General features: G+C 42.5%; 1 protein-coding gene across 19 annotated transcripts in view; it reads right to left on the bottom strand.

Annotated features, from left to right (window-relative positions):
• Nucleotides 1-21,728, bottom strand: part of LOC108939557 (calcium-activated potassium channel subunit alpha-1) — a 147,198-nt gene that overhangs the window by 12,867 nt on the left and 112,603 nt on the right. For 13 of the 19 annotated variants that reach the window (XM_018760959.2, XM_018760963.2, XM_018760960.2 and 10 more), the window contains 5 exons: nucleotides 12,353-12,446; nucleotides 5,992-6,115; nucleotides 5,184-5,408; nucleotides 4,187-4,379; nucleotides 484-597 (listed from right to left, as the gene is read on the bottom strand). In XM_018760959.2, the coding sequence (XP_018616475.1) occupies nucleotides 484-597; nucleotides 4,187-4,379; nucleotides 5,184-5,408; nucleotides 5,992-6,115; nucleotides 12,353-12,446 (750 nt within the window). Of the gene's footprint in view, nucleotides 1-483; nucleotides 598-4,186; nucleotides 4,380-5,183; nucleotides 5,409-5,991; nucleotides 6,116-12,352; nucleotides 12,447-17,480; nucleotides 17,514-21,503; nucleotides 21,678-21,728 lie in introns of all 19 variants that reach the window. The other 6 variants (XM_018760954.2, XM_018760955.2, XM_018760958.1 and 3 more) reach the window with 2 other exon arrangements.

Here is a 21,728-nt window from a genome sequence, read left to right as displayed (position 1 = left end):
TACCGACGGGACTGCAAAGGTCATGCGAAATTCGACTTGCAGTCCCTGTCTTTAAAAATGCTCTTGGTGCAGCGCTATATATCAGGGTCAGCAGAGAGTCCTAGTTGCCAATCTCCAGTGTTTTAGTGCCCGTTGAGATTTGAAACTTTCATGAGTTCTTCTACCATGGGAATATAGACAGATTCATTGTTATTAATAAATGGACCCATTTTGCTGCTCCGGGATCTTTTCCGACGAAAACTTTCTGCTTCAAAGTTTAGGTTTTTTTTTTTTTCTTCTTTTTTTTATTTATTAAAGCTAACCTTCTGAGATATATAAATAATTAAATACCTAATGACATATAGTAGCAATAGAAAAATGCATTGAGCTGGGCTATAGTAAACAAATCACTTATTAACTAGTAATTTCATGTGTAATAGTTTACCCTGTATATTTTTTTTTAATGATTTGCATACTTCGCGATCAGTGTTGTTATGAACGTACCTAGTTCAGTTATGATTGGGATGTTGGCTCCAGTAGTGATGGAGGCCTGCCGTGGTAATCCATGAACTGGACTGTTATCTGGGGAAGACCTGTCCATCCCTGGAGGAGTGAAGCCTTTAAAGAAACATAGAAATGTAACACCACACATACACTATGCATATACTGTATGTAATATAGACATATGGATGGAAAAAGGCACGTTTGTAAGTTTTGTTGAAGAAGACAAAAGAAGAAACACCAGAAGGCATTTAGCTTCATAAATTTGACGATAGTGTGTATTTTTGTATTTTACAATGTAAAATACTGTATTGTGCACCACCACCACCCCCCCCCCCCCCACTGTTCTGTATTTACCTTAACCTAGTGTGGTACCCAAGTTCATGAACTATATAGCTTTATTAAAAAAATAATAATAATTGAAAAGAAAACAACAGATACAACGATATATTCTGTGATACTATACTGTGGTAGAATTGTATTGTAAAATTAAAACATGTCCGTTAGTAATTGTGTGTAATTTCAAAGTTCTTGTGCTGTAAATGGAGAAAAAGGCTAAAATTCATACATGTCTAAGTATTGCAGAAGGGTTAGGATATTTTGCTTTCAGAGGTCAGCAGAAGCTTCTTTAGCATTTATAGCCTTCCATCTAGCACTATATATAAATTTTATATGCAGTTCATTTTGTTACCATAAAAGTGGTGATGTGGAACTTGAAAACCTTTTATCAGGAAAAGTGCCATTCAGAGTCATGAGATACACTGACATGAGTATGAATTCACACAAGTTGACGTTTTTGCATTTCTCCAAGCCGACAAGTAAACACCTTAAATCAGTAATGCTATATGCATAATACATTGCGTGTGTTTTGACATCCATCACTTAATGCTGACTTAGGGAAAAACGTGAGCTCAAAATGGCAGCCATAACGCATGAAATGTATTCAGGTCACAAAGTTTTAAGAGAATTGCAAATTCAACACGGGGGCTAAGTCATATTGTCAGCGTTCAAGGCGGCGCCACAACATGATTGGACGGCCTTGCAAAGAAGACGAGACACAAACTGTTAGGCTTTGCTTTCTGAACCAAATAACTTTGTGCAGAGCATCTCGTTACGGTGATGACAAAACCTCCTTTGCGGTGACTAGTAACGCTCAGTGGCAACGATGGGCAGCCCCTCTCTTCGGCTTCATACGCCGTTCCTTGTTACATTCCCACGGGATGAGACGTGACAGGACTTCAACTGCGCTTTAAATACAACACACTGAAATGTAAACGGAGAGTTTCCGGAAAACACTGCGGACGCAGTTTAATAGCTGGCGCCGTGAACTCGCGCGCGTGTTGTTCGTGTACCTTACTCAGGCCCGACGTGGACAAGCTGTTACGGAAAGTGAGCGAGTGGCTGATGTTGAACAAGTTAATGCTCAGTGGTATGAATGACAGCAGCAAACAGCAATCATGAGTCATAAATGGTGATATAATGAATGTAATTTCTCTTTTATCTAAACATTACATGACCTCATGCCGAAATGTGATTATCTCATTAAAATGTTCAAGAGCTGTTAGGTTTCCTTCGGGCTACTTAACGCAATTAACAGGAATTACATCTTAAGCGCATCGTGGAATTTTATCGTAACGCAGGTTGACAATTTTCTGCCAGCGCGCAACGCAAACTGCAGAATTACGAGACATCAGACACGGATTATCGAGATGCCTGTTAATCTTCGGGCTCGACACAACCGTGGTAATCAGAGATTGTGCGGCTGTTGTTCGCTCCACCCAGTGCAGATGCTAAATGTCTTCGTCGACAGAAATCAATTTAATACATGGAACTTTACCATCGCCGGAAGGGAACCACGGAAGCGCACGGACGCACCCGGAATAAGTAGCGCTAATGCTTGTTCGGAGCACATCGCAGAGACAAAATGGTCCTGAGGATTGTATAAAAGCACAGTTAAATGCTGGCAGAAATGAGAACATAAAAACGAAGAGAGGCAAAAGGCCAAACAAACAGACACATAAGTCAACTTAGACCTCGGCTACCGAACGTTTTTTCCAGGCTTCCGAGTTACCGGCTGCTCTGCTGGTGCCTGAGGCTACCAGGCCTCTACAAAGGCTCTGAGGTTAGACAGATTGCATTCAATAACCCACAGCGTTTATTAAACAATTGATTTACACAGATATCTTTTGTTCCTACACTGGCCATTTGCTCAGTTTCTTAACTCTTTACAATCACTGACATAAGCAGAGCGCTGCTACCGGAGCGTTCCTCCTGCAGGCAATAGTCAGCTCTTCTCTTGTTGAGCTCGGCAATGTTTCTTCCAGCAACCAGGCTGTTTATTTATTCATTAGCACCTTGTTATTTAAAGTGGTTGTTGGGGCGGATGAGTCAATATTACACTCAATATATTTCTGTATCCACTTGCTACAACTCTGACGTCAATAAACGTATTTAGACACCGCGGTACAACATGCAACGTGATGTGACCTGGCCACCGACAGTAACCTTTGCGCTTTTTCGAAGAAGCCAAATGGTCGCATCTGAAGCAACCCATACTGTACCTCTGTGGTCAATTTAGCATTATCGTAATTCATCAACAGATGTCAACATGACTCTTTCCATTATTTTGGGAATAACAACAAGTGCATGCGTGTCTCTTCCACTTGTACTGTTCTTTTCTGACGCACTCTTAGGCAACCTGTTGGGACGAGAACTTCACAAAGATGAACGGAGGTATTATAATATCGCGTACAGTTGCCGCGTGCCAGAATACGTTTCAAAGCAGTGACGTTTCCATTGTGACTGTTTTCTTTGATGGTGTGAAAAGCATTTGTATTGTAATAATAACAGTAACCCTTAACAAAAAACGCGTTCTGTCAGTTTGTAAAAATGACGCATAAGTAAATGCATGCCAAATGGCAACGCTGCAGTGCTGATTTATATTCCTTACTTAATGATGATGTATCCTGATGGGTACAAGAGGTTACTTGTTCATCTGAATTCAAAAACAATCCACTCAGCTCCATTTGCCTGACATCGGAGCTGTTACCCACAGATGCTAATGGCTTGGGATAATCTACACTGCATCTTCACTAACTCTGTTTCTGCATTGAATTTTATTAATCGTAGCTGAAGCCTAAAACTTATAACAAATCTATTTCCAAACGTGCACTAAGGGGTTTACCTAACTTCCATAAACTGTTTGTCGGAAGGACTGTAGAAGGTACGGGATTTCGACTCCTGCTTGTCCAGCCACCCGTTAACAACATGCACCCTACAGATCTGTGCACGATCACTCTGGTCCACAACCTCTTCATGAACCCCTCTAGTAAGCCCCAGAATAACCCCTCAAAAAAGTAAGAAATGCCACTACACACAGGCTTTTGGGCACCTATCTGACACAACCCATACCAAGGACTTAGCATATTTACTATGACTTTCTCTTTTTTGCCTTTTTTAAGCCATTACTTCAGCTGCCTACTTCATTTTTTATTGTATCTGCACCAAGCCAATTTATTACTCACTCTAGTGGGGTAAGAAAGGTTGAAGAAAGGTTGGCTGTTTTTAAACCTTAAGAGTAATCAGCAGGTTTAACTGTCAAACAGACTGATGTGAGGTCCTTTAAATCACCCGGTGAGGGATATTCTTCTTGCCAGGTCCTGTCCCCTGTAGGCAATGCAGTGAAGTATTATAGGGCAGCCCTTACCTTGGGAATTAGCCTGCAAGACCCCAATGCTGTCATCAAACTGCATAGATTTGATGTTGAGTGATGCCAAGATGCATTCCTTGTCCTGCAGTGAAGCATCATCGATATTGTTCTGATTGGCTGACAGGATAACGCACATGTCGCAGAGGTTGATGTTGACAGCCCTCAAATCAGCCCGACTTAATGGCGTACCCTTTGGCACAGGGAAGGAAAAAATGAGGAAAAACAAATTAAAGATTGAGAATGGAGCTTTGGGAAATTAGTTAACAAGTATGTTTTTTTTTTTTTTTTTTGCGCAGTGACATTCAGCTGATGGCATTCTGTGCTGAGAATCAGAGAAGTGTGTTAATGTAAAGGGTACGGGGTGCTGATGGCACCATTTCACTTTTAATATGCGCTTCGTTCAGGCTATTCCTAATAGGAACAAGCGCAGGCATTATTCCAGCACTTAACATTCTACTTATGCCGGGCCACTGGATCACATTTTAACAGGCTATCTTTCTGGAACTGCTCAACACAATATGGTTTCAAGGGTTTTAACACTGCATGTATCACTAATATGTATGTTTGTTTATGGAAAATTTCAGAGCAAATGTAACTGTGCACACTTGTGTTTTACACCTCTTTGTGTTCGTTCTCATAATCTTTTCCATTAGTAAAAAAAAATTCATATACATTTTTTCTCTGAATTAGATATGTCAAAATTTACTGGTAAAATACATTTTATGTAATAAGCACTTATGAGTCCCATAAATGCTGTTTGGCTTCCTTAACTATTTGCCAGTGCATATGAAATAATTAAAATAGGAGAACAAACTGCTTTTGTTATTTTGCTCATGTACATCTCTGAAAAGTAAGCTAGAGAGAAAAAAAAAATGTGAAAGTTTGTCGTCTGCTATCAAAACAGTAAAACAACTTCAAACTCACATTGTAACGTTAAAAGACCATTGGGGTACAACACCCCGGTACAATACCCAAATCCCGTTGCTGCACTCACGGGTAAAATGGAGACTTTGGGGAAATTGTGAAGGGTTTCCCACTCTCGCTTAAGATACTCCAAGGAGCCCACGAACACAATGGGCTTCAGCTCATGGTAGTGGAAGTTGCTCGCCCTCAAAGGCATCACCAGGTTCCGCAGCCCCACCAAGGCAGACTTGACATCCCCGAAAATACAGACCACCACGTGACCGCTCAGAACCGTCATGGCAGCCTCACTCCGCGTCTGAAAGGTGGAAGGAAGGCAGAGGAGGGGGACACAATCAGCAAATTATGAAATAATGATAATGATGGATGATCTATGTGGCGGGGGGGGGGGGGGGGATGTGTGGGAAGATCCTGCAGCTACTCAGGCAGCGGCGTATCACTGCAGCTCCCACTCCTTATCCCCCCCACCTCACTAATTTAGACCACTGAACCATAATCAGTTCAAATTAATGCAGTAGCTGTGAAATTACACATCTCTCAGAAAAAAAAAATAAAAGACTGGGCGATCGTTGTGTTTTTGTATAAACCCAAAACACCAACTCTGACAATGCTTAATATGGTTTAAACTGGTAAAGAAATAATCTGTTTTAATGCTTGCTGTCATAAAAGGTTTTTTCCTTAAATTAACTTTAACATAATAGAAAATTGCATTAATGTAATTATGACTTGCACAGCTTTTTAATGTCCATGAAATTGAAGGATTTTAAAAAAAAAAAAAAAGTAAGTATTGTACTTGCTGTACGATGTGTACGTGCCACTCCCCTGCAACATGTATCACGTACAAGAGGGTGAGATGAGAATTACGAGGTGGTAGTACGCACCAGGATAACTTTCTCGATGTCTTTCGACGGGCACCAGTGAAACATCCCGGTGGAATCGTACCTCTTCACATTCACATCCATGTTCTCAATTTGCTCATTTCCAGGAATGAGCAAGGGGTCATGCCTGTCCGGAGAACAGTCGAAAAATGAGACTCCCTTGCCTCGCTGTAAACGTTTTTACGTTTACGTTACGTTACTGGAAAGTGTGTGTCGTGCTGCACCGGAGAACTCGCAGCCTTAAGAGTTTTAGCTAAAGCCTTAGTAACTTGTGCTCTGCCCCCTTCAGCTACCATTGGCCACGGTAACTGCTCTTAAAGTGAATGTCTGTTTCTGATGTTGAAATCAAAGACACACAAATGATATAAGCATCCAAGAAACAGAAAATTAATAACTTTAGTAATGATTGGTTTTCCTTTAAGGAATTATTCCATGCTCCAGTTCCATGTTTATGTGTTTATTGCTGTCAGATCTCATTCCTGTGATCAGCAGAAATGCAGAGTCATCTGAGTGGATGTCAATGTCAGCACTGGAGTGGACAGGACAGAAAACGTGGCCTGTGGTGATAGAATGGCACGAGAATGGAATGACAATTACTGGCTTTTACCACATACAACTTCTGATGCTGATGCTCTTCTCGGTAAAAGCTTTAACAGGCTGCAGTTTAAATATTTCAGCAATTTGCCCGATCATATTTTGCTTCCAAAACTCAGGACCATTAAAGTTTCAGCAATGTGTCAAGACCAAACAAGCTAATTTAAATCAGCGGCATGAACAGCTGACTTTAATTCTCCGTAACGCTGCCCATAAAAGAGGTCCTACAAATAGGGCTGCTGTGGTTTTGCTGTGTTTGTGTAGATCTTTGAAGCATCTTGAAAGTCATAAGAACTACAAAAAATGCAGGAACAATCCCCCCCTCGGATGAAAAACTAAAATCATGTATTTTAAATGAAAATGAACAATATGACTGAAGGCTAGTTTGAACTATAGAATGTATCTCATCTGTGTCAATTTTTTCATACTCCACATAACGACTACTTACAGTATTGATGCATTAATGTGAACTAATGTGTCAGAATGACTCTCAAATGTGGAAATACTGAAAATCAGTAATAATATGTCATAAGGCAGCTAGTTATACAATATTATCACTAGTTGTAGCAAACAGTCAACAGTGCAAAGAATAGCTACTTTAAAATCAAATCACGGCTCTCTACCGGCCTTTTTCTATCCCTTAAAAACACAATCGGAAGACTGTGGTAGTGTTTTCACAATTACATAAAACTGCAGTAAATGACAGATTTCACAAACTCAGCACGAGGGACTAACAAGATAGTTAAAAACACAGGAACTTTTGCTGTTATTTCCTTCTCACTCAGAAGACAGCCGCCAAGCTAGACCTTCTTATAACATGTAAACGTGTTTATTTTTACTTCTATTATCTAAAACAAAGAAACAAAAAAGTCGACACTTATAGAACAAGACAAATTTTTACATTATAAAGGCATTCTTCTTATGATCTCAATTGCACATTTCTGCCTAACAAACACACAACTAGGAGCCATAATGATATTGCTTTATTATCTAATGCATTATTTAGTTTGTACATCAACCTTTAGAGAACGGCGGGCGCACAACTCACGTGTATTCGGCACCATCTATACGCTTGTTTTAAGGCTGAATAGAAAACACACTTTTTCCACCGCATATAAATAATTAACCCTTGTGATCCATACAAGCACTTTAAGAATGATACCGTAAGAAGCATTTTAAGTATGTATGACGGTGTCAAGGAAAAATTACAGTACATCAGGATCCGGGAAGAATGGGTCAAAATGTCTGCCTTAAAGGTAATAGCCCGAGGCTACGTTATAAAGGGCCTTTCAGTGAAGTCGCTTCAGGGAAACAACTCTCTCCTTCTCATGCCTTCTGCTTCCCAGCCTCCACACAGCAACCAGAGCGTCATGTATAATGATCGCAATATCAATATGAAACACACAAAGTCAGCCTTTCGCGTGCACTGCGCTGAGGCCTCACGCTGTTTTTTTAAAATTTGAATAAGACTTTTGACAATCTTCCCTTTTTCCTTTTGCTCAAATTCTGACAATGCGGGGGTCTCCGCTCTGCCCGTATAACCAAACGGAAGTCGTCTTCACGCTTCCCTTTTGATCACGTTCGTCGCACCAAAAAAGCACAAAGCCTGTCTGTCTGCGGCCTGATTAAAAACATTAACTCGGATGTCTTGATGCGTCACTCCCCAAGCAGAAAAATAAACTTAACGCCTGTAGTGAGAGTCGTGCTTCGCAGAGATCTGTCGGCGTTCGCACCGAGGAGCCGTTACGCTTTATCGTGCGGCTCCGCCATTGTTTTCCCGCAAATTCTCCGTACGCGACGGTTCTGCGTTAGTCAAACAGCGGCAGACGGCAGACATCACGTTACAAAATGCTCAAGCGTCTTAACCTCTCGCATCCTCCAACGAGTCTCTTAGGCCAATTTTAAAATGGAAAGAACACAAGAGTCGAGAACCTTGCGGCACCTGAGAAAATCTCTTAACTGTGTAATTATGTAAATTAATCATTTATTTTCATTGTCTGTACTTCTGTCGCTGCCGACAGCTGAAAATTATCTGGTGGTTAAAAAAACCGAAAAAAAACCCTCTATTTGTTACGATAATGATCAATATTTGCGGCACAAAACAGGACGTGGAAGTGGAAAGCGCCACGTGTTGACGTGTGGGGAGATGATCAGACATCCTATTCTGGGAGGGGAACCTGGACGCGGACGGAGACACGAGTGAACGCAGGGCTCTCCAAAAAAGTTCGCTTTCGTGCGCCAGGCTATTTATTCGACAGCCTACCCCCTTCCGCAGCGCATTTCACCTTTTTGCATTGGCGAAATATCGCAGGGAAAAAGTGTCAATTAACATGTTCGGTATGGAGATGGGATCAGCGAGTGCAGGTGCTAATAACAGCGAAAGCATTTAGTGCTTTTACACCCAGGCTGAATATTTCATTACGTGCCGCATGTTTCACCATTCACTCCATGGGCCCCTGTCACTTCAATCTTTCCCAGCCGCGGTGACTGGTGCGGCACAGCTCTGCCAAGATAGCTATCTTTCACAGACTGTCAGCGATGACTGCTTGTCACAAGCCGACTCCGTCGATTGCCGCGACTCCAGGGTACCAGACATGACATTTGTGCCACCGCGCTGAGAGATCTGAACAAATGCATTGTGACTTTCCACAATTAGATGTGTCTCATGACCCATCAAAAGGTCCATGGGAATGGTGTTAATTTCAGCAAAGACTTTTATATGGGGGGATAAGATATAACTTGTTACTTTCATGACACATTGGATCCTACAACTGGGAAATGGCTTTATTTACATAGCAGATTGTTTTTTATCAGGGTTTTTTTTTTTTTTTTTTTTAAATAAATTCCCTACGTGTGCACTGTTTTGTTTTCTTGCCTGACCTGCTTTCCTGTCAAACGCACCGGTGCTCCAAGGAGATATTTAAGAGAAAAATAGTGAAATGATTTATATGCTCCAATGTGCCCCTTTTTTCTCTATTCACAACTGCAAACTGGCTACAGTTAGATTTAAATGCATTGAAGTTTTCCACCGACTTCCTCGGCAGGCCACAATCCCCCGTTATTTCTCAATTAACCGAAAGAATCAGTTGCAATAATTAAGCTAAAGATGTTTGTTTTTTTTTTTTTAAAAAAAATGGTTTCTTTACATAATGACGACAACGAGTGAGCGCGAGGCGTATCTGCAGACGCATTTCAGCAAACAGTCAAATTTGGGGGGGGGGGGGTAAAAAAGGCTGCTGAAATGAGAGGAGAAATTGCCCTCACGGCTACGCTTGCCTTCAGTTTATTTCACAGCCTGTGTTTAGCTATTCCAGCGCTCCGCTCGGCAGACGCTCCGAGCCTGGGATGTGCACGTTCCCTCAATCCCTCTTTTGCAGGCAATGAAAGCAGGCTTTGCTTTGAAAATTTTCCCCATCATGCAAACTGACAAAGGCATGATTTTCAAAAACCCACAGCCAATCTGTTGATCATTACTTATTTACAAAGGCCTTGAGGCTTGAAGCCCTGCAAAAACCATGCTTGATACGGTATACGTTTTTTTTCCTTCCCCTCTTGTTGAATAAAGTATCCCTAAGGCTACCTCAAACAATCACTTTCTATTGTGCATAAATGCACCCTGCAACAGTAAAGTATTTAATATATATGGTGTAATATATCTAGTGAAAAGTATTTGTGTAGAAGTAGGCAAGTGTGTGTTTGGTAATTTGATGTGTTGCTGAGGGCTATGACTTGAAAAAGCGAGCACCTAGTACAGAGGACCTGTCATCTCAGTACCCAAGAGCCAGCAGAATATAGAAGCACCCTAAAGCAGCAAAACTTTGACACGGCTTTGAAGCATATCAAAACTGTGCAAATAACTCCCAAGAATTATTATTACTCAAAGATCAAAGAAAAGATGCATATATTACACAGAACATGGTTACAAGGTAAACCTTCCGCTCGGCACAAAAAAGGCTTTCTCCTTAGAGTTAAGGAATAAAACTAAATATGTTTCTGAGAAACCAGTTAGCTGGAAATTGGCCAATATTTACAGGGCAGAACATTTCTTTGAGAAGACAGCAGTTTACTTTGAGCCCTTCTATGGGCCTTTTCAACAACATTTCTCTGCTGCGATATTTTTCAAGAGGCTAAGATCCTCTGTATGGATAATGTTTGAGAATCTGTGGAGGCTGATAAAACAATATATTGTGGAACAGGGACTAGTTTAAGTTCTTTATTTCCTCTCGTGGGTCTTAAATAATATTTACAGCACAACTCCGGCGGTGTGAGCTGTACCAAGCTGTAATTCCCCAAACATATATGAAGAGCATAAAAGCCGTGTCAGTTAAAGAAATGGTTTAATAATCCATTTGTTGTGAAAACCCTGAAGCAGATGCGGCTAAAACCCCGAGTACGGGACAAGGTGGGACAGTGGAGATGTTTTGCGCAACACACTTCCTTTACAGCATTAAACCGGCGCTGACAATTATAATATGCTACAACCACACAAGTGACACGTTTCGCCAGAAAACAACTTTTAGCCTCATTCTACAGCTGTCGAGAGGGAGAAATGTTTCCCGTTTAACCGTTAAGTAGGCAGAGTGGAGCAAACCATCTTGAGGACTTTAGCGAGCAAGACGAACGCGAAACGAATGTATTTAGCGTGCGTTTGCGGCGACGGCGGCACCCCGACGACACTCGTGTCCCGCGGTCGCGTGGAAGCGCTGACGTTCAGAACCTGCAGCGAGGCCCTCGAACCCACGAGCTCCTGCCACAGCGGCACACGCCGGGTTCTTTCCGTTTTCAAATGCCAAAAAGATCCACTCTTGTGTACATTTTCAACACTGAGATTCATATCGATACTGGTTTGCGCGCAGCTCTGTCAGTCTGTTTTACGAGATTGTTCATTTCAACAGGCTCTTTTTCTCTGCGTGGTTTTTTAGCAATAGAAAAATTTAAACGTTTTGACTGGGGAAAAAAAATGCCAATAATGGCGATACTGTACGACATTTTCCTTCGTGACAGTAGCACAAACAGAAATTTAAGGCAAAGTTTAGTTTATATCGGGAGAGAGCAGGTTGCCGATTATTGTTGCGACACCTCGACAAAACAACCAGTAAAAAGGAGGCACTTTTCCGAAAACAACGCCTTTTCGCCCTCCGAGCCGCGGCCACATGTGCAGAATTTTTGCTCCTTTTATCAGTCAAAATCAATTAAGAGCAATTTAATTCCAAAGGACAAGATAAAAGGGAGGTAATATTTGAATTCATTTTTGATTGTGACGATACATCTCGCGCACGGCCTTAAGTAGCGAAAACAGTACTCAGAGGGATCCCCACAATAGACGAATGGCCCAGGGCAAAGTAACCACATGAGTCCCTCTGATTGGTTCGCGCTGTCATTAGTGCCACTGCTGTTTAAGAAATACATGTGGACGGGACCAGGGTGACAGCTGAGACTTTAAAGCAGGAATATTTTTCAAACAGCTTTTCTTACTCTCTTTCATGACAGAAATATCTCAGCTCTATCATTAACCGCTGACAAGCTGACAGAATAAATGCTTCAGCCTTAAAGGGTTCTCTCCCCCACCCAGGCCCCCACCCGGTTCTCCCTCCTCGCTGCCGTCGCACCTCACGCACCAGACACACACACACACACACACACACACACACACACACACACTAGAAACACACAATAAAAGCCCAGTGTACACTCACAAGGTGCATGCACACAAACGCAGCGAGCGCGCCCCTCCACGGAGCCTTCTCGCTCGCCGAGGGTGTCGACTCACCGCATCATTTTTGGCGAGCAGTTTGGTGAACTTCGCATGCCTCCGTTGCGCTGCTTTTTTTTAGGCGACAGCGTTGATGGATGCTCCTCTTCGACTGCAAACGTATGCAAAGGTGTGAGATTACGAAGCGTCACACGCGGTAAAGTGTAATGGAAATGACACACTGAAGAACGAATAGCCAACACTCAACTATCTCGGCAAAGTCTTAAAGGCCTCACAGCAGAGAGAAAACAAGTTAGTGGGGAATAAAGGGAGCTTTGCGTGGAGCCAGAAGGGTGTGTGGAGTGCCATTTAGAGCTACGGTAGCAGAATTAATAAACGACTACAGCAAAAAAGTGCTGTTCCATCAAGATATACACCTAAACACGGTGGGACATTTCGAGGTCTGCATTAGTGCTAGCATGCTCTTCAATGCCATCACCATTATCACCATTATCACAATCACTCTTGGTAGGAATGAGCCAAAAATAAATATATATGACTGTCTGGAGAGTCGGCCGTTTACTTTTAATGTACGACAACGACTCGCTGTAGCCAATCCCAACCATTTCATCTAGGCCCAGTGTGTTTGTGCGCCGCTAAAATCACCCTCCATGCCACAAGCACACTTCATACGCAGCTATGTTGGAATGCCCAATTTGGAGCTCAAACAGCACTCTGGAGCATAGAAAGGATTGCAGTGTTACCGACGAAAATCGCAAGCGTTGTTGTTATTAATAGCAAAATCATGCTAAAAAGTTACATTATCTTATGACTTGTAGGCTACAGAAACTGCACTTTGACACAAAAAATAATGGTATATATATAGATAGAAAAAGGGACTTTGGTTATATTGCGAGTACTGCTCGTGACTTATATGTGTACACGTACCCAGCTTATAAATGTCAATCCAAAATACATATATATATTCACTGAACTTATGGCTACTGTTTCACAAACTAACTTTTTAACTTGACTCGCACCCGATGAAACCACTGTTAGGAACATGCCTGTTTTGTGAGCTTCCACGCTGCTTACGCCACAGACGTGGAGTTCGTGTTCTTCGGGTGCACAGTTTTCTCATAATTGTTTCCCGTTCGCATTTCTTCTTATTAATAATAATAATAACAGATTTCCAAAATCAAATGTTTTTCAGATACAATTCAGTACTTTAACAAAATATTAACAGAAGTACTAAAACGAGTGTGTGTTAAAAGCAATTATGCTGAATTAAATTACACGGATGCCTTTTTCACAGTGTTACATAAAATTATATATCTGAAACAATGAGTTTGTCCATGTTAATCCAGACAGAAAATCTGTTGTTCAATTAAAATACAGACCATATTCAGTTTAAAAATTTTTTTTCTTTTTAGCAAAAACAATTGCAGCCTTCTGGTTTAAAAGAGTGTCTCGTTGTCTGCCCCCCACCCCGTCCCCCGCCAGCTACTGCTCGTAAATTCTGCTGCTTTTACATTCTTACATCATACAGTGCTGGACCCACCTAATCTCATGGCTGGTGCCCTTGGCCCTGTAAATTGGGTTGGTCTGAGTGCCACGGTGATTTATGCATGCAGGAGTTGCCCTTCACTTCATTTCCTTACAATGGAATAACTTTTACTTACAAAGGAACGCAGCTGCAAGAGCCTCAATGCCAGACAACTCTAAGTGTGATATTGCACCAATCGGTCATAATAATTCCACACGCGTTCCTCTCACTGATATTAAATGTCAGCAATCAAGGACAACGGAAACTGTTCCGTGCCTCAACAAAACAATGAAAATATTTTAAATCAGCAATAAATATTACTTCATTATCAAGGTTGCTAAATCTCAGTGTTGATGGTGACAATCCATCAAGTGAAACGCAAAATAATTTTCGAATAAATGTTACCGTGGTCATTTATGTGCACTTTCTCCACTAAAGAACTGGGTTTCTCTGTACATCTCTCACCCCCTGCTCCTTTATTTTAGATGCTGGAGGGAGCCCCCCCACCACCCCCACACACACACACACACACACACACACACACACACACACACACACCCGCCCCCGCCCGCCCTCCACCCCCACCTGCTCCCCATCCGGCATACGCCCATAAGCCTGACAGTGACACATATCGGGTCATTAGTGGGAAACTGTGCACATGCAGAACACTCCAACTGCAGAGGCATGCTTCACGGCGCGGCGCTGACGGACGCATCCGGCTACCGGCAACCTACAGGCTGCGTGAGGGAGTGTGCAGTTACTGGGGCGGTATCTGTACTTCACAGGCAGGCTGCGGGCCCTCCGCAGCCCCGGCCCTGCCCCCGCCGCCCCGGGGCTGCTGAAGCCGGGCAGGAGGAGGCTTCCTTTGCGGTTATTAACTAGGGGGACGGGCTCGGCCGCTCCTCTGCGGGGGTGCGTTCCACGAGCCGCGTTTGCGTCGCCGGGGCCGGTCGAAACGCGTCGAGCCCCATATGTCGGCCTAACGTCATCCTTTACTGGCAAATAACGAAGAGGGCAGTCAGCAACGGGAACATGGGGCTTGTCTGACAGAGTAACGCTTGTAAACTGTCTCTTAATTCGATTCAAATGAACACGAGGTCAGTGGAAACAAGCTACGGCAGAGATGGCTCGGAGAGCGGTAACCTCCGTTAATAATCATCTTTCCAAGGAATGTTCACTCTCAATTTTCTCTCCCTCTCTCTCTCTAAAATTATATATATAAATACAAATGTTAATGTTAACTCAGAAATTAATGCATGTCAATTTTAGTGTCATTCCACATATACCCTGCACTCATTTATTATTTCAGGTTTGAGAATAAGTTAGTTGTACCGTAAAAGCTACCATCCTTTTCAATAATTGAATGAGACATCTCATTTTTATTAAACACCACTTAGCCACTTGGCATACGCTTAAATGAAACGTTACATATGACATATACTTTGCTATTCATAATAAACATGAATTAATTAAAGGCACGCTCTTGTTCTTTTCCCATTTTTCTTCCACAAAGAAGAACAAAGTCTTGACAGAACAAAAGTCCCCACTATAGTCAGAACAAGAAAAGGAAGTGTACAGTGCAAAGACTAACTAATATGTTATTGCTACTGAAAAAATACTGAAAAATACTGAAAAAATGGTAGCTGAAAATGATACATTTACTATTTCCTATACTAAATATGCCAAGCATTAAAAAAGGCTAATTTTATAAATGCCTAAATACCTGCTTGAAAGACTGGAGAATTCTGGGTGCTTTGGATGCATGCAAAGATGTTAACTTTAATTAAATGAAAAACAAAAGTACATCTGGGTATTTAAGCTGAGAAAATAATAATAATAATAATTACAATTACATTTACTTATTTAGCAGACGCTTCTCTCCAAAGCGAGTTCCAACGAACTATATGTAGTGTTCTCAGCCCACATAATAATAATAATAATAAAGTTTTAATGTGCTCTCATCAAATAAGGTACAAGTCAAAAATTGATGTTTACACTGTCTTCACTTCTTTATCTTTATTTACATATATCTGTATCGTCATTAAAAGTTTAGTCACTTCACATAAAAACTTGAATTAGTGTTATATTTCTAAAAATTGTACGAGACATTCTTCCTTTTATGTAGAAATCTCTCTGGACAGTTCTCTTCTATCGTTGGACCGACTAATTCTTATATATAAAATAAAATTTCACCTACATCTGGCATCCGCTGTAAGCAGCGAAGCTGTAGATGAAATATTGAAAGGTACGAGTGAATAAAAGAGGAGGCAGATGAATGTGTACACTACTCCAACATGTGCATTATGAGAGCGTGGGCAGCCCTATAGCTAATTATTCCCCTTGAACTGCGTATCTAAGGATGGCCACAGATGGTGAAATAGCAGAAACCTCCCCTTGAGGACTCCTTTGTTAAACAAAGACAACAACCATAACAAAACACCTGCGTTGTCTGGATACGTCCAGCGCTGCGCTGAAACAGGCCTCTAGCAGTTACAAGTTCAAAAAAAGTAACAAGTATCATCTGGAGGTTTGCTCTGCTCAAGTCTGCTTGCCAGCACATCCTCAGAGTAATTGCACAGGTTGACTGGTTTGCGCGGCTCAAACGTAATAAAAGTGCACGACGAAGGGAGATGAGCGTCACTAACGTACAGTAGGAGGGCAACAAGCCCAACGAGAAGAGAAATGTGGCCCTGAGCACTGGCCAGATGATTATTGCCACCGTCAGCTGCCGTGTACATGTACACTATAGCGCCGCACCGATAACTCGCACGTTCATCCGGCCCTTGTCAAACACGCAGAGCATTACTGTAGGGTCTCTCGCTATGGCAGCTTCGCTGTGGACGGAGAACAATCCAGAAGGCCACTGTCGTCTCACGAATTGCCAAGGAAGTGACGAGCCTGCGTTCCGTGTCGTGAGAGAAAGACTCAAAAATGTCCCCGATTTACAAAAAAAAAAAAAAGGTGGAAGCTGAATTCTCCGTTTCCAAGTGTCATCGTTGTATTGTAGGCTTTCAACTTTTAACACAATATTTACTTTATAGTTATGTGCCAGTGTAAACTTTACTGCGTTTTAACATACAGAAAATTGCCATATAGCTTTTTTTGTTTTAAATTACATGGCAAAAAATGGCCTGGGCATAAAAATGTACGGTGTACAGAAATGCAGGAGCACTGTAAGGACAGCAGTGCTGTACAGGGGTATTTCGAGGTAGGCCGCCATGCACAGTTTCCCTGGAGTTCGAGCACCATCTGCTGCGCTAAGCTCACCACTGCACAGCAGACATCCATCCACCTCCTTTCCATGTAAAAAGACAAATTGCTCTCAGACCCCAGAAGTAAAAGAAGAGGTGAAATGATAGATCTCCAAACAGTTTGTCTTTTTTCCCCCAGATTCCCATTATCATTACGTAAAGATCCAGAGTCGATGCTTTGGTTAGAGGTGGAGATATCTGAAGAAATGACTGCGACGGAGCCACGGCCACAGCTCCGACGTGGGGAATTATTAATGAGTCGGTGATAGAGATGGGGGGGTTACAGGTCTCCACTGAATGGCTCAACAAAAAGAGAAGACAGAGGAGCAGAATAAACACGGTGGCCTAAATGGAGAGGTCAGAGGGGGAGTTGGCACAAGGGGGAGAGAAACAAATGAAAAACACTTACTTGATCTGATATATCCATTATAGTTACTTTTGGCTGAGAAAAATGCAAAGACAATGACAGGTTACAGGGTAGAAAGTGTCGCAACCAGTGAAAAGCAAGACAACTCGAAAACTAAAGTGATTCAAATAAAAGAAACACACAGGAGGGGGGAAAAAACAAAAAAAAAAACAAAAACATACACACAAGTTAAATTGAAAGCGCGTCTCTTCGGTCCTTAAGGCATCGATACAACCGTGAAAAGTAAAAAGTGACGATGAGAAAGAGGAAAGAAGTGCTTCATAAAGTGAAGGTTTGGTGGACACACACACAAGGAAAGAGAGGAAGACACACACAGCCAAAGACACAAACAATATACTCCAGCTCAGGGTTATTCATCGAAACAACATTTTGTCATTTGCTTCAGATACAAAGTATATGGTTTGCAATGCTTCACCATACTTGAAACCGAGTGTAAAAAAATAATCGTCTCCCATCGTACGTGTAGTTTTGCAAGCGGTTTTTGTAATTATGTTTTTCGGTGGTTAAAAAAGTAGTAAAAACAAAAAACAACAAAAAAGAAACAAATGATATTAAATGAACGAGATAACATGAGTAGAAATGAAAGTAAGCGTACGAAGAGAAATTAGAGAAGAACGCAGCGCATCCCACACACACGATACAATCGTGTACAGCCGCCGCGTACGAGTGTAAAGCGTTACGTCGCAACACCTGTTTCTCACCACTTTACATCGTCACCACATTATTTATCTGTGCTCAGGTGAGAGAGGTGCGCGCTGGGGAATCTGCTCTGAGCCTCCTGAGGATCAAGAGTCCACTTGTTCATTAGTTCTGCGCCCCTCCCCCTCCCCCCCGACCCCCCCGTCCAATTTCAGACAATAAAGGTCACAGTTGGAGCTCTAGGCAGGACTGTGACAGTAATGTTCAACCAGGAACCACGCTGGCCCTGGCATCTGTCGCTTGTGATCGGTCGGCGCAAGAGGAGTCGGAGGACTAACTGGCGAGCATCTGTCCCGTACCGGGGAGGAGAGAGGGCCACTCCGCTGCCTGGTGGTAAGGAACTGTCAGGCTGAGTTTCATGACAACCAGTAGCACTCAAGAAATGAAAATGCAAACATAATTTCCATGTCAGCCCGCATAAGGCCCTGCGCCGAGCGCGGCGCGCACCGGCTCGACAGCAGCCTTTCCAGCACGTTCCCGTCACGGGCAGCCGAGCGCGAGCGCGCACCCCCTCCTGCCCCGCCGAGCCGAGCCGAGCCGAGCCCAGGAGAAACACCGCAGGAAAGCGATGCCTTAAGAGCTGCGAGCCCTGACCTGTCACCTCCCGCCCCACGGCACTCCCGCAGAGACGCTTACTGTTGAGCGTGCGAGACCCACTGTTTGGGTCCGAAGAAGCAGAACACAATGTAGCGACGTGACACCGCGGACCTTTCGTTTCACACCGCAAGTATCATGTACCGGGATACCGGGAAAGGACTGACCGCTGCACAGGCGATCGTCCCCAAACACGGTCATCCTTCCGTATTGCCCTCACTCATCCTCTATAAAACGACTGAAAGAGACTAAATACTGCAAAGAAAAGCAATCGTCACCGACAGTATTTCTCCGGAACATGGAAATACTGCTGTTGCACACAGCGTTGTCGTTAAACTGTGGAATAAAGAAAAACAAGAAAGATTTAACACATTAATAGGTGTAACAAATAAACATAGGCGACAAAGTGCATTATTATGCAGCTTGACAAGGTAAATGTCACTACAGAAGGGTAAACGGTACAAGGCCAGGCCAGCCGTGAAGTGCACGTTTATTGGCCTTTACCTTTATTTACTTTTCACTCCTTCAAGTGTTACAGTATTGGGGGGGTACAGCATACCGCTTCACTAAGTTGCTCTTGGACATCATTAAGATGTTATGTACGAGAGGCCCGTGGTGCTCCGAGAAGCACAGACAGGCCACACCGAGCTCTTTTTTCTCCCCGTTACAAATTCAGCTTCGTTCGCTTAAAGAAACTAAACTCGACTGCCGTCCTTTTGTCACAAAGAAAGTACAACGGAGTAGCGATGGTGTCAAAGCAAAGCCATTGCAAGCTCCTCTTGTGCACGTGCTCTAAACGTGTTTGTTCTACGTATTCTTTGAAACACTTCAACATTGTTCTAAAACATCTCGTCGTATAACAGTGTATGCCCGACTCGCGTAGACCCGAGTTACGTAAAAAGTTTGAAGAGATAAAAAAAAGTACTGTATTCGAGTTCCCCAAACATAAAACATTGTAGTGAGACAAGGTGCATCTCCACAGTGACCACGTGTTCGTTACCAATGGCACCTTCTCATCCCTTTCTTGTTATTCTACATTTCACGGATACTTTTCCTTTCCCGTGTACGAGCAGAATCCTTCACTACAGTATCCGCTGTTAACACGGACAACCACGTGATTTTGCTGAAACTAATACCTTCCTATTTCCTTATCATTTTTAGTTTTCATTCCAAATCGTTGTGCTTTCGTTTATGAGCCGATTCACTTTTCACTTGCGCCAAGTTTAGGACGGGCCGTGGTTTTAGTAGGAGAAATAGAGAATATTAACTGTGCACTTAAAGCGTCTAAACACGTTGAGAAACACATGGTCACTGTGGAGACGGGCATTGCGTCACTCAAGTGTTTTGCGTTTGGGCAACTCAGATATATATATATTTTTTAATTTCATTTCTTCATACTTTTCAGGTAAATGGGATTTATGCAAATCGGGGACTGTATATTTTTGTGTCCCATACAAGACTACGTGTCACTCCAGGATGGGCGTCCCCCGCAGGTCTGTGGGACACGCGCACCTCGCGCAGCTCGGACAACTGACCCGTACCGGGCAAAGGGAGCGCTCGGCTGGTCCGAGAGGATCAGAGCAGCGCAAACCCTGCTATTTGCGACACAAAACGCGTCAAAATTGGAAGCAACCATTTATGTCAATGTGTCAGCACGCAAGTACAGAAAAAGTAACAACCCGTTTCAGTCAGACATACTTTAGCTGCAACAGAAATAAAACATACTTCTAAAATGTTAATATAAGATGTGGATGCGCTCCAGTCTCAAAACACAGCACAGTGTCAAAGAATAGTACATTTGTAATCTGGGCTTCGGGTGTGAAATAATCCCTTAAATTCCCTAATAAATACAACAAAATACAACAAATACTCAGTTGTCCTAAAATAAATCATAGCATAAACTGATAAAGTATTCCACAAAACTACAGCAATTTAAACACCTACAAATCTCAAATTAGAAAAATTAAGTCTGATTAAAACTCTCATGACTGCAATGAATCCTTATATGATATTTATCACACAAACTTTCACTGAGTCCAGAGGAAATCGATGAGACAGAATTTCAGGTTCATAGAGATAATTTGAATTTTAAAAGTTACCAAAAGGACGATTTGAATCTCCTACCAAAAAACCTCAAAAGTCAATGAAAAGAAGCAACATTTAATACATATCTTTTAAAAGAGAACCAAGGCAAAAGTAATACCAGTTAATTCATAATGTGTTATCTAGCTGTAAAAGAAGCAAAAAAAAAATCCTTATCTTAAACCTGGAAAGCAAAAGAAAGAAACAGAAACACAGAGGTATCGCGGGACAGAATAAACTATTCCTTTCACATTAGCATTTAGGAACATTTAAAAACACAGTGCTATCCGAAACAATACAGAGCACACCGAACAACAAGTTCGACAACACGCCAGCACAACATGCGTGACCAAAACAGCACATGCGCTACGACAAAGTCCAGAACAACCTAGTCTAGAAGAAAAAAACACCACGAGGAGGTAATATCCCCACAAAGTAACACTGATGACTGTTACGAGAACAAGTAGAAAAAGAAGAGAGAGAATAGGAGTAGAAAGAAACCACGTGGATCGGCCACAGTGACGCAGTACAGTATATGGGATCACAACAAACGACACGGCACACAGAACAACGTCACACATATGCGCACGTCACAGACACGGAACAGCGTGTGCTGGTGTTCAAACTTACAGGCACGTAAACTGGTTGGGCAATCATTAACAGAGACAGGAGAAAGTGGGAAGGCTCTCTGAAGGGTGTCCATGTTACTACGTACACTGCCTGACATGCACGAGCAGTCACGCTCAGAGCGTCCGCAATCAAAACAACATGCCAGTCTCATTCGTTTGTAGACGGACATCTTGGCTACAGTCATGTTTTGGATGAGAGGAGAGGAAAAGCAGCAGGTTAATGGCA

This window comes from Scleropages formosus, chromosome 24, assembly GCF_900964775.1.
Source record: "Scleropages formosus chromosome 24, fSclFor1.1, whole genome shotgun sequence".
NCBI lineage: Eukaryota > Metazoa > Chordata > Actinopteri > Osteoglossiformes > Osteoglossidae > Scleropages > Scleropages formosus.
The sequence above is the reverse complement of the archived record's forward strand: the minus strand, read 5'-3'. Positions and strand labels throughout refer to the sequence as shown.